This window comes from Arachis ipaensis, chromosome B08 (assembly GCF_000816755.2).
Source record: "Arachis ipaensis cultivar K30076 chromosome B08, Araip1.1, whole genome shotgun sequence".
Taxonomy (NCBI): Eukaryota; Viridiplantae; Streptophyta; class Magnoliopsida; order Fabales; family Fabaceae; genus Arachis; species Arachis ipaensis.
In genome coordinates, this window is record NC_029792.2 from 15779957 (window position 1) to 15793084 (window position 13128).

Below are 13128 nucleotides of genomic sequence, written 5' to 3' on the forward strand. Positions count from 1 at the left end.
GAAGATAGATATCTCTGAAACCTTAACCGTTTTCTCCATATATATTTCACCTCAATTTACTGCTTGTTTTCTGATTCTCTGAATTACTGTTTGATGCAATTGAACTCTCAACACTCTTTTCTGTTTGTCTAACTAAGTAAGTCACTTAATCATTGTTGCTTAATTCATTAATCCTCGTAGGATCGACTCACTCACCTGAGGTATTACTTGGTACGACCTGGTGCATTTACCGATTAGTTTGTGGACTTTAAATTCCACACCAAGAAGCTCATTAAAAAGACTTCTAGGAGATTAGGAGAATGATAGTGATAGAGAAATAATAAACAGCAGGGCTATATGTCTTTATCATGCTAAGTTACATGTTCTCTTTACATACATGGTGTTTAGGCGTTAGTACTAACATTTGTGATTAAACATTATGTACAAAGAGATAAATTAAGTGTACCATAGAATTTCAAAGTTTCTTAATGGTTAATCAAGACTAGAATTGAATTGTGCATTCTTTGAGTTCTAACTTCCTATAGTGTTATGATATTTTAAATAGTTCCAGTATGTGTATGTTTTTATCTGAACATTCAAAGTATTGAAGTTTTGCAAATTGATTGAATTTTCTAATTTGTTATTCTCACAACCTTCATTTTTCAACCTTAGAAGATACATAAGCTTCATAAATTCAGACAAGCAATGTGATATCATGCTTGTAAAACTTGCAACAAAAAAAAGTCGTAGAGAGAGAGCATCTATGTTGGGTATTGGTGTGAAGGTTGCCAAAAAATGATGAATAACGCAGTTTAAAAAAATTCAAATTTTGAAATCTTTATTCTAAAAAGTTTTTTATATTATAAAATGTAGTTAAAATTTAGTTTGTCCTTTTTTAAATATATTATGGCTGTAAAAGTTGCTGATGATAGTGGAGAGGCTTATGTCTCGGTCTTCAATAAAAAAGGTGAAAAAATTGTTGGTTGCTTTGGTAATGAATTAGACACCTTAAAAACTCAATTAAATGTGTGATTGGTTGTCTTTATATAGTTGATTTTGGATATAATTTATTTAATCATTAATTTTTTTTTTGTTCATTTCAGGAGGTTAATGTATGCTGAGATTTTAAAAAAGTGACCCTTTATTATTTTAGAGTTTGCTAGAGGATGATTAGAACTTTTTTCTCTTCTCATATTTACTTATTATAATTATGTTTTCTTTTCAAACATTGTATTTACAGCTATGCATGTGCTGTGTTTTTACTGAACATATGTAATTTTACTACCCTATATTTTTAATTAGGTGAATGCTACCCAACCCCCTCTAAAATAATATGTAAGTTATCTTTCATTATGTGTCACATTGTAATTGGTCCTTGTCTTAATCATAGTTGGGGCGCCAACGTCATCGCCATCTACTGTCCTCCCACGCAACCTCTCTTTTCAGTATAGCCAGCGCCTCTTTTTGCCATGGATCACTTCTTACCCACATAATTAATGGTTAATTTGGTTATTAAATTTTTTTATTAAAAAAACATATCTTTATTTAATTAGGTGATGAAATATATATTTATATGTAAAATATAATATAATAAAATAAATCTATTCAAAGTATTTAAAAGTATAATTAAAATCAAGAACATACAAATATAATAATAAAATTTGTATTTTAAACAAGTAAACATATCTTTTATCATACATAAATTATTTAAAAAAATGAATAAATGGTAAAAAAAAAAGCGCTGGCTATACTTGGGAAGAGAGGTTGTGTGGGAGGGCAGTAGATGACGATGATGTTGACGCCCCAACTATGGTTAAGATAAGGATCAATTACAATGTGACACATAATGAAGAGTAACTTACATATTATTTTAGAAGGAATTGGATAGCATTCACCTTTTAATTATATCATATCCTGTCTTTTAACACTTCATTCTTCCTGTTATTTTAGACATTATTTATCAATATATTACAAATAATAGTAGTAGCTTAATTCGTGTATATTTTCTTTAATGTTCAGTATCCAAGGTATATTTGATCCCAAATCTCATATCCTCTAATAGTGATGCTAATTATATCATCTAATAAGTACCAATATAATATATTAAAATTAAAAAATCATGTAAAAATAATTAAGGATGACCATCATTCTTTTAATTTTTTTGTAGATTACACTCTCCATCAATAGATTATTTTTGTTATATTGAATGATGAATTGAAAGCATATTTTTTGTATCATCTAATTTATATGATAATCACATCATATATCACTATATTTTAGTTTAGCTTTCCAATAATCAAAATATATTATTACATATCACATGTTTTTATTTTTTATACTTTAATTGCTTTTTTTATTTGGTTTATTTCATTTTTTAATTTTTCTTCTAAAACTTATTAGGTTATAAAGACAATATTAGAATTTTCATGTAAATCTTGAACTAAATCACATGATTCTGTTTTTATTATATTTAATTATTTATAGTTGATTCATTCATAAGGATATATCAATTTGTACATTCTAATTTTCAAATTCCAAAAAAATATACTATTTTTGAGATATATATATATATTAGGCTTTTTTATTTAAATAAAATAATAGAAGATCAAATTTATGTAAATCCCCTAAATGAAATTTTAAAACGTGAATCCCATAAACTATATAATATATAAATCGTCACAGGATGATGTGAGTTAGATAATGCATGAAACATGTTACCCTAGGATGATTTATACATGAAATTTGTTGGACAAATGCACATAAATCGTCCCAGACCAATGTGTTTTTCAAGTTGTATGTAAATCGTCCCACCTTATCATAAGTTACGTTTTTTCACCTACAGCCCACAACCCTAGCACGATTACGTGCAAATACACAATCTCAGCACCCAAGCACGATTTACGTGCAAATTCAAAACTAATAGATATATTTAGACATAATTTTAATTTGTACTTAAATATTTAGGTTTGAATATTAATTTTTCAATAAATTTAGGAAGTGAAAATTTTAATTAGTTAAAAAAATAAATATAAAAAAGGAAATGAAATTTTTTTATTTATTTTAGAAAATAAATCTTTGTTGTAACAAAATCATTTTTTATATTCATTTTTTTTAATTAATTAAAATTTTCACTTCCAAAATTTATTGAAAAATTAATATTCAACCTAAATATTTAAGTACAAATTAAAATTATGTATAAATATATCTATTAGTTTTGAATTTGCACGTAAATCGTGCTTGGGTGCTAAGGTTGTGTATTTGCACGCATGCGCAATCGTGCTAGGGTTGTGGGCTTTAGGTAAAAAAACATAACTCATGGTAAGGTGGGACTATTTACATACAACTTGAAAATACATTGGTTTGGGACGATTTATGTGCATTTATCCAATAAATTTCATGCATAAATCGTCCTAGGTAACATGTTTCATGCATTATTTAACTCATATCACCCTGGAACGATTTATATATTATATAGTTTAGGGGATTCACGTTTTAAAATTTTATTTAGGGGATTCACGTAAATTTGATCTTCTATTATTTTATTTAAATAAAAAAGCCTATATATTACATATTACATCATGTTTAATTTTCATATTATTAAAACTTTAATTAATTATTTATTTTTAGAAAAATACGAGAAGTCAATGGAATATTTATACAATGTGTATAATAAAAGTTTAAAGAGTATAGAGATAGAATTATTAGTGTTACTTTTTTTTATCAGCTGAAACTTTTGAGATGAGTGGTATTATAACATGGTATTAGAGCGCTAGATCTTAAAAGTCAAAAATTCGATCCTTGATAAACTTCAAAATTTGGATGATTATTTTAGATGGTATAAAAATGTTTATTTTGTAATTCAATAATCTACTGTACACATTATACACATTCTTCAAAACTATGAAAGGAATGGGCATTGATTCGATGCACCGAGACAACAAAAAAAATAATAAAAAAAGAAAATTTTGAAACAAACATGAGTTAGATTGCAATGAGAACACGTCATTTTTTACCCCAATGTCATGTTTACTTCTTGTTAAAAAAAACCACCAATTCTCAGATAGCAATATAGCATAGCAGCAACAAAACGAAGAGGAAGAAAGCATAGCAAGAAGTGTTTTATTAATAATTTAATATAAACAAAGTTGAAAAAATTTAAAACTATATCTTTGTAGTTTATAAACTTATTTTAGATAAATTCCTTTCTCTTATTTTTTTAGTTTATTTTTTTATCAACAAAAAAAATTATTTTCATACAAACTAGTGCTTATGATGAAATGATATCTATATATAAAATTAAAATTTTTTTATTTAAAATACATAAATGTTACGTGGTGATTAGTTAAAAAGACTGAGGGTGAGACTGGAGAACAGAAATTTAGTATTGTATTTGGTTATTAGAAACATAACTTAGTTTAGAATATTTCGATTTTTTTTTAATTTTAGATTTTTTGGACGTAGAGCTATACATGTCATGAAACCACTCATTTTAAAAGTTTAAGCTGATACGAGAAAATAATATAAATGATTATATTTTTAATATGAATTTAGATCTTCTAAATTTTGAATTTCATTTTAGAGGGTAAAGTATGATCTCTCACTATTTATTTTATAGGTGAAATAAAAAAAACATAAGAAAAAACATTAAAAAATGAGAGATCACATTTTAGGCCCATTTGAAAAATTTTAAATGTAACTTTTTTGAGTTTTTTACTTATGAAAAATAGTAGTATTAATATCTAGTATAATTTTTAAAACCAAATTGCAGCTTTCTGAAAAGCTATTTAGGAGTTTATAAAGAAGTTAAAAAAATGACTTTTCTCATAATATTACTATTTTTTATCACATTTTTATAAAATAAGTATTTTTAGAACTAAAAATCCAAATACAAAATAACTTATTTAAAAGTTATTTTTAATATAATTATTTATTATTTAAACTATTTTTTTAAAAGAAGCTTAATTAAACTGTTACCCAAACTGAACATTTATATTCTAAAATAAAAATCTAAAATTTAGAGGATCCAGCTTCCTCTAACATGCTTATTAATATATCTTTTAAGACTACCTCCTCTTCCTCAAATTGTCTTTTGCCTGATATTTTGTTCAAAAAATATTTTATTGCAAATTGCAATATTTTTTTTTAAAAAAAAAATTCCCCCTTTGTTTGTGATGTTTCTCCAAAATTTATAGAGCATGAAAGGCGTTTGACTTTTCATACCTTTCAGTTCATTTTTTTATTTATTTGAATTTTTTTTCACTATAAGAAAAAGAGTATTTTATCTCTTCCGTCGATATTTTTCGACGGCCTGCTGTCGATATTATTAAAAAATATAATTAAAATAAAAATATTAAAATCGACAGCAAAGTTGTTGATTTTTTTGGTAATCCATCAACCATTCTCCTATTATCGACACATTGTCGATGGAGCGTGGGTGGAAAATACGTTTATTTTAAAATCGACGAACATAGCGTCTATTTTATTATTTAAAATATCGACATATTTTGTCGTCGATAAATTTAAACGGTCTTGATCACTTTTTAAAATTAAATGAATGGTACAGATTTAATGTATAAAATCGACGTCTAGAACGTCGTTTTTTTTCAAATTAAAATCGACGGGTATGATGTCGATTTTTATCAATAAAATAAATCTCCCTCCACTCACTCCCCGCGTTTCCTTCATTTCCCCAAATTCACCATTTCAATTTTCATCCACCCTTATTTTACCCCTGAATTCACCTCGCATTCTTCAACCCTCCTTCTCCATCACTGCAGTCACTCCGCTGCTTCCGTCGCATCGCTGCTGCCGTCACTCCGCTGCTGCCGTTGCACCGCTGCTGCCATCGCTTCGTCTCTTTGCACCGTTGTTGTTGCTGCTCAATCAAAATTAGTTACTCACTTACTCTCTCTTCTTTGTTCTTCATTGATCTTTCATCAATTTTTTGGATAAAAGATTTGCTCAACATTACTACAGAATAGGTCTTTAAAGATTGATTTGGTACTAATCATTAATCTAATTTGGATCCTGAAGCAACTTAAAAAGCACAGAAGAACCTAGTATCTAATTTCTTCAATCCCTAATTTCTCAGATTCACTTCAAGTATTTTGTAGCATAAACTAAATATAGGTGTTGTTGCTTTTTGCATTTTGTGTAGGACTCAGATCTCTCTATTTCATTGCCTACATTCTGAACGGGTTGACTAGTTGTTTGCACTTATTAGATTTATTGCAAGATTTTACAATGACTAATTTGTTGCCATAAACTAACGATAGTTAAATCCTGGTCATGTTTTTTTTTGTTCTATTTTATTTTAATAGCTAATATGTGTCTAAGTTCTGTGCTAGCAGAAAACAAGTTCGCAGGGAAAAGTGGAGCCAAAATTGTTTGTATATGCTACTATGAGCAGGAAAACAACTGGTTTGTCCTTGCTTCTTTCATATATTTTATTTTTGCATGCTTATTTCATCCTGGCAATGTAATGATTATGTTTTTTCATTTTTTCTTTTGGGCATACTTATGACTTTTCCTATATATCTTATATAAGTGCAATTTTTTATGTCATTTTGAAGTAAGCTTCTACCTTTATGTCATTTTGGATTTCTCTTGTTTTTAATTTCAGTGAATGATCAACTAAGTTAGATGATTTAACTATTTTTATCTCTGTTCAATAAAGTGTATTGATGGATCTATGTTCTATTTGTGCTTAATATTTTTAACAGTGGGGTTCAATGAAGTGTATTGATGGATCTGTATTCAATGAAGTGTATTGATGCATGTCAAACACTTTGCTACAAACCCCTGAGCTGTGTTAATTTGATTTGATAGCTTAGGGCTATAAATTTGACCATCCCAGTTACTATTTTTCAGTGGCTTTGTGTTTTGTGATCACAAAGAGAATGGCATCCACTAATGAGACTGAAAATCTGGGTGAGAGTGATACTGTGAAGAACCTTAAACATGTTGAGAGGAAGCTTCTCAGATGCAATGTTCCTGTTGATGAGCTTCCTGAAGTGCTTGATGTAATGTCTTCTCTTCCCTTTTCTTGAAATATTTATATATGTTTCTGTTTCTGGTTGATTTTTGTGTCATGAGTTTTATTTTGTTTTCTTAATTGATCATGGATTCCTTGTTCAGCTGAATGATTACTTGTTGATTGGAATTTTAGTTTCTGGTGTGAGTTCTTATTTTTGTTGTAATTATCTATGTCTTGCTCACAATTTGAACATTTTGTGTGTGAGTGTGTGTTTGGGAGTTCTAACATCCAAAGGATTAGTACATGCAAATTCTTGATAGTTTACAAAAGAAATTGAAAATCATCATTAGTATGATTGGTTTTTATTTAACTAGCATTTGCCCTTAGGATTTGATGGGGTTAATCTGTAATGGGTTAACCCAAAGTGGGTGTTTTCTTCTTCCAAAATTATTTTTTGCATTTTTTTCTCATTATGAATAAAGGGAAACTTCCATCTTGGAAAACTCCTTTGGAGGTTCAATGTTTGACCTTTGAGATTTCAAATGACTCGCTATGCACCGAAATGTAGATGCTTAATAGCAAAGGTTTAATTTATGCTAGTTGAAAAAACCAAGTGGATTCGAGTAATGATGCGAATTCGGAATATAGTCATTGATCACAATGATTTTTTCCCAAGTTCAGAACAAATTTAGACAACACTATCACAAAAAGTGTTCCGTTGCCATGTAAACTGATTTCATTATTGGTTTTTGGCTTTGTAACTTTCAGAATCTGGACCTGGTACTATCAACAGTCAATCAATTACCAAGTGAGCCAATTCAGGAAGCACTTGTACCTTCCATGAAAGCATTGATTTCTGATGAACTTCTAAGGCACACAGATGAGGATGTTAAGATTTCGGTTACATCTTGCATTGCTGAGATTACAAGAATTACAGCCCCGGATACCCCTTACGACGATGAACAGATGAAGGTACTGATTGATTTTAGTCTAATGTAATTGTCATTTTTCATTCAAACAACTCTCTATTGATTTACTTGCTTACATGCAGCTCCTTGTGCCTCTGTTTCTCTTGATTTCATACCGTCCTTTTCAATTTGTCTGAACAATTTTGGTGCTAATTTTTTATTTGCTTTCCAGATTGAGGTCTCCAAGATGCATTTGGAAAGTGGGGATATTGGGACACCAAATGGGGCATTGGAAGAAGCTAAGGCGTTGAATTTAAGGATGAAGCGTAGTTGGAACCTAAGCAGCAAAGATATGTTGTTTAGAGCTAATAAGATTGATCTCAAGAGTTTGGATGATGAGCTAGAAAAGCACCTTACAAGGGTTCTGTCTAGACATATTGATGCCAAAAGGCCTAAATAAGAGTGGGAGATTGATTGTTGGAATATTATTTGTCATACTAATCAGAATGAATGATATTTGGTCCCCCACCCCCTTCTTTTGCAAAATGTAATGATTGGTATTAATTCACAAGGTCATGGTCTGAATTTTTGTTTCTAGACTTTGATATACTTGGTTTCTTGTTTTTATTTATATTAGTCCAAACAAAGTAAATTCATTCTTCGTTTCCCAATTATGGAATATGTGCAAGTGGAGGAGCGACTAGTCTCTGTGGATGAATTGCTAGATGCTGATAAGGTCTTCTGCACAGGGACAGCTGTGGTTGTGTCACCTGTAGGCAGTGTTACTTATCTTGGCAACAGGTATCTCTTGTGATTTACATCAAACAACTTTTATGCCGTGCATTAATTAATAAATTAAGTTAGGATGGAAAAGCAAAACAAAATATTTTGGTAATAAGGAAGCAATTTGCCATCATTCACACCCTCATCCTCCATTCATCTTTAACAAAATATTGCACCACAAACTTTGTTAAAACATTCTAGTGATTGGCTATGCAATTTAGCTAGCTAAATGCTTATTAGGTAGGTATCTAGGAAAATAAATTGGAACCGATGATTGACATTATTAAACTACTGTAGGGTATCCTATGGAGAAGGTATTGGAGCAGTGTCCCAGCAACTCTATAGTGTCCTTACAAGACTACAGATGGGTATTACAGAGGATGTGATGAATTGGACTGTTGAGCTGAGATAGGCACATAAAGAAATAGCTGGCACTGCATCTTCGCTGAAATCCCGTGCAAATCTCCAATCACTAGAACTAGTTCTTTTAAAATTTTGCTTTTGGATATGATTAGTTCTTGTGGATAGTCACTGGGGTGTGTGTATTACTTTTAAAAAAAATATTTTTAGTGATTATATAATAGAATAGCTAGCAATGCTTTCAGCCTTTTTTTGGTATTGAACACACCACATTCTTAAGAATTATTTTTTAAGCATGGTCTGAGCACTGATCTTGTTATAAGGCATTGCATCAAACATGTTCTGTTTGTATTGACTGTTAACAGTTGGACATTGCTTCATGACAATAATGAATAGAACACCTTAGTTTAGTTGAAGAAGTTGTACTGCTTTCAGCAGTAGGGCTTCTATTACAATCATTGCCTACATTGTTGTATCTTGGCCACCATCTTTTATTATTCTTTGCACATTCAATATGGTTTCCAGCTTTCCATTATTGATCTCTAATGAATTCTTTATTTTATTTTTATTTTTTTCTTTTTTCTATTTCAGTTTCCAGACTATATTGATGCGTATCTGAGGTTAGCTGCAATCGCAAAGGCTCGAAACAACATCCTGTTAAGCATTGAGCTAGTACTAATATCCCTGATCTTACTTTTGTTGCTTCTATAATAATTGCATAGCTTCACAATTTCAGTTCTACTCTCTGTAGGTTCATGATGCGCTAAAGGTGAATGAAAAGTGTCCAAATCTTGATCCACTTGTTCAGATTTTGCCTAATTTTATGTCTTGAATACACTAGAATGTAATTAGCTTGTACATAATATTTTTAGATATGGTGTCAACATGCTCTAAAATGAAATTATTATGTTAAAAATGTAACATGAACATTCTAGGCTGGTTATGTAATGCCTGCATAAAAAATTAATCTTTGGCCAGTTTATTCCAATGGAAATACTAGTATTCATTTATCTGAGGTCTAGTACTCTAATTACTATGAACCCGACCTGATTAATTGTTTATAAAAAATTGTTGAGTGAACAAGTGTTTTTATATTCAAGTTTTTAGAAGACTTTTATGTATTGTTTTTAGTGTTGATGTGCCTATATATATTTTTATTTTTATATTTAAAAGTTTATTTGTCTTGTTATCTAATATTCTGTATAAATTTTATTTATATATTTAAAAGTTTATTTGTATTAACGGTTTACTATTTTTCAAATAGAAAAAGAAAAATTAAAACATATAACTATTAAAATCGACGGTAAAGTTGTCACTTTTAAAAGTTAAAATAGACAAATCTAAACAATTAAATTGACGGTAACTGTGTCGATTTTATTCAATCAAATATCGACGGCGTTGTCATCGATTTTATTAAACATATTATAGACAAAAGTGTTGTTGATTTTATTGAGTTAAATATCGACACAAAGGCTGTCGATTTTATTGAATCAATTATCGACAAAGAAGACGTCGATTTTAAATAATAATATCGACAGCAATGTTGTCGATTTTATTAGGAATGTAAAATTCTCACACCCATATTACAGACGGAACAAACGTCGATTTTATTAAATTATTATCAACGGCCATGAAAGCCGTCGATTTTATTAGCATTTTGAAAAATCGACAAGCTTTATAGCGACCAACTGCGCCGTCTATTTTGCCGTCGAATTTCAATATTATCAACGGCTAAGCCGTCGATTTGGCCGTCGATTTTAACGACGTTTCTTGTAGTGTTTGACAGATTAAGAAGTGGGCATTGATGCTTTGTGACTTCATTCAGAGGATATTTTATCAATTGACACTTTTCTTCACTTATCATTATATTTTGTTATTTTTTTCTTGTGTTATTTTGATTAATATTTATTATGATAGATGTTGTCCGTAGATTTGATTTGCACGTTTGTTAAAGTCTAATAAAAAATTTTGAACCTTTGTTCTTAGTCTCCAGAGATATTGTACTATAGGAAAATTATCACGTGTTCTCCTGACAAAACGGTGAACACGATGTTCATGGTACGATCAGGTAGCCAATAGTACTTTTGTCTTGTAGTTAGTGTTAAATGTCGAGAATGTCCACCCTTGTAGTAGTTGTCTGAAGGGATCAACTGAGGTAAAGAATGTTATTGGCTGATGACTTAAAAGCATGGTTCTGAAAATCGGACCAGACTGGCCGGTCGAATCGGTTCAACCGAAAACCGACACTAAAAGCAGTCTGGTCCGCTACCAATAATTACTGGAAAAAAAACCGTTTGAAAACTGTCGAATCGGCCGAGAACCGATCGATTGGACCGGACCGGTAACTGGCCGGTTCGAATAAAACGACACCGTTTTGTTATTTGAAAAAAAAACTGAAGCAGGCCCAAGTCTTCGTGAGCCATCCCCTTCTTCCCCAATCATTCGTGAATCGTCATAATCCTAGAGAACTCTCAAGCCAAGGAAAATCCTAGCCTTTCACCGTCGCCGTTCCCAGGTCCACAACGCTGCCGCTATCCCCAGGTCATCAGCGCCGTCGTCTTCATCTTCGCATGCTTCTCAGCACGGAACCCAGGTTAATGGCTTCTCGTCTTTATCTTCACTGATTGTTCGATCTTCTTCTTGGTTTGAACTTTGAAGTTCTGAAATTGTTGTTCTTTGGTCTTCTTCTTCGGTCTTCTTCTTCAATTTTTGTTCCATTTTTAGTGTGACTGTTTTCTAATTGCTCAATGGCTCGATTGCTCTGTTAGTTTACTGATGGCTCTGTTAGTTTGTTACTCTGTTTTACTAGTTGCCGATGGCTCCTAATTTTTTTGTTCAAATTTGCTAATGTTTTTCACAGGTAACTGCAAGATCACTATTGAGGCCAAAAACTTCACATGCAAATTCGAATCAAACAGCACCGTAATCTCTCTCTCGAGAAACGGGAAGATAATAGTATCAGGTGTTTATTCATTTATTTTTCGGTTTGATGCGATTTTGCTATTTATTCATTATTTATTTAATTTTGCCATTTTTCTGCCCCTATAAACAGTGGCACAAGAAGAGTATGCGAACAATGGAAATGCTACTTGGGATTTAAATTCCGATGATAGAGGTAAGTGGTTTATATTTCCATGTGACTGTGATGTTAATTTTTTGCATGTGGATACCATACGAATTTGTGGAAATGATTATGGGAAAATGCATATATAACTTGAATTACTGTAATAGCATGACGCGAATTTAAGTCATTTGAGCATTCTTTTTTGTTTTTGTCCTGACGGAAAAGAGAAGAGCTTGTTAGTGTGTCTTATTTGGTTTTTTACTGTATAGAACATTTGTGTTTTGAAATGTTTCATAATGTGCTAAATGCTTAATGCTGTAGGTAGATTTTAGTGTTTTGTAGTTGCTGGTTTTGCTGGTTTTGGAATGCTGAATGCTGGTTTTGTTGAAATATTTTGGGTGAAGCTTTTTTTGTTACTCTGTTTTGGACTTTTGGTTTGTTTGTTGCTGAATGCTGTAGGCAGATTTTAGATATGGTCTTATTGATGAAGAAATTGATTTTTCATTGTGCTGCTATTTTTAATTTCGTATCTGTTTATTAATTTTAGTTATGGATAATAATATTAATCAAGAAGCAATTGCTGATAACAATGCATCTGTGCATTTGTGAATAATAACTTGCCCGTCAATTCTCCTATTTCGAATGAGGCTGCTAACGATAGTCAGTCACAAGGTTCTTCTAACAAATACCTGTCATGGAAGGTGTAATTTTTGGTCTGCTTATGCATACTAAAGGCTTCATTGAAATTATAGTACTCAACATTGGCTGGGAACAAAAGGTATATTTATATGATGCATGTTTTAACTTTTTATAAATTAATTCACGTATACCCATCATGCATATTATTGATTCAATTCATTATGTATGTATGTAGGTATTGGGCGATGAAGTATTTTCAATCATGGTTCCTGTAACAATTCTGATGACAACATCATCTCACACACAGTGGCATTGATCCACAAGCCAAGAAAAAGGCACATATCATACAAGAACAGAACAATGCAAAGTATAGGAACAGATATTTTATGTATTGTTTATAATTTATTTATTATTTTATT

The 13128-nt window shown here is 30.7% G+C and overlaps 2 protein-coding genes across 5 annotated transcripts; both read left to right on the plus strand.

The window, feature by feature from the left end:
• Positions 5632–9293, plus strand: LOC107612627. Its single transcript, XM_016314325.2, has 6 exons — positions 5632–5871; positions 6330–6399; positions 6850–7001; positions 7724–7927; positions 8096–8664; positions 8944–9293. Exons 2-5 carry the CDS (start codon positions 6381–6383, stop codon positions 8321–8323), a joined length of 603 nt encoding a protein of 200 aa, XP_016169811.1. The 5' UTR covers positions 5632–5871; positions 6330–6380; the 3' UTR covers positions 8324–8664; positions 8944–9293.
• Positions 11291–13128, plus strand: LOC107612633 (cation/H(+) antiporter 15-like). 4 transcript variants are annotated; one of them, XM_021109007.1, is made up of 4 exons: positions 11302–11866; positions 12059–12121; positions 12772–12848; positions 12945–13128. In XM_021109007.1, the coding sequence occupies exons 1-4, from the start codon at positions 11854–11856 to the stop codon at positions 13023–13025; spliced, it is 234 nt and encodes a 77-aa protein (XP_020964666.1). In that variant the 5' UTR covers positions 11302–11853; the 3' UTR covers positions 13026–13128. The 4 variants fall into 4 exon arrangements, 1 of the variants encoding a protein (XP_020964666.1); XR_002352068.1 differs by having other exon boundaries at positions 11540–11866; positions 12392–12848; XR_002352067.1 differs by having other exon boundaries at positions 11540–11866; positions 12396–12848.

Excerpts from the sequence above, each read along its gene's own strand:
- LOC107612633 (XM_021109007.1), top strand. Across the intron at positions 12,122-12,771 it reads TTTAAATTCCGATGATAGAG|GTGTAATTTTTGGTCTGCTT; the intron begins GTAAGTGGTTTA and ends CTGTCATGGAAG. Across the intron at positions 12,849-12,944 it reads ACATTGGCTGGGAACAAAAG|GTATTGGGCGATGAAGTATT; the intron begins GTATATTTATAT and ends GTATGTATGTAG.
- LOC107612627 (XM_016314325.2), top strand. Across the intron at positions 7,002-7,723 it reads AGCTTCCTGAAGTGCTTGAT|AATCTGGACCTGGTACTATC; the intron begins GTAATGTCTTCT and ends TGTAACTTTCAG. Across the intron at positions 7,928-8,095 it reads ACGACGATGAACAGATGAAG|ATTGAGGTCTCCAAGATGCA; the intron begins GTACTGATTGAT and ends TTTGCTTTCCAG.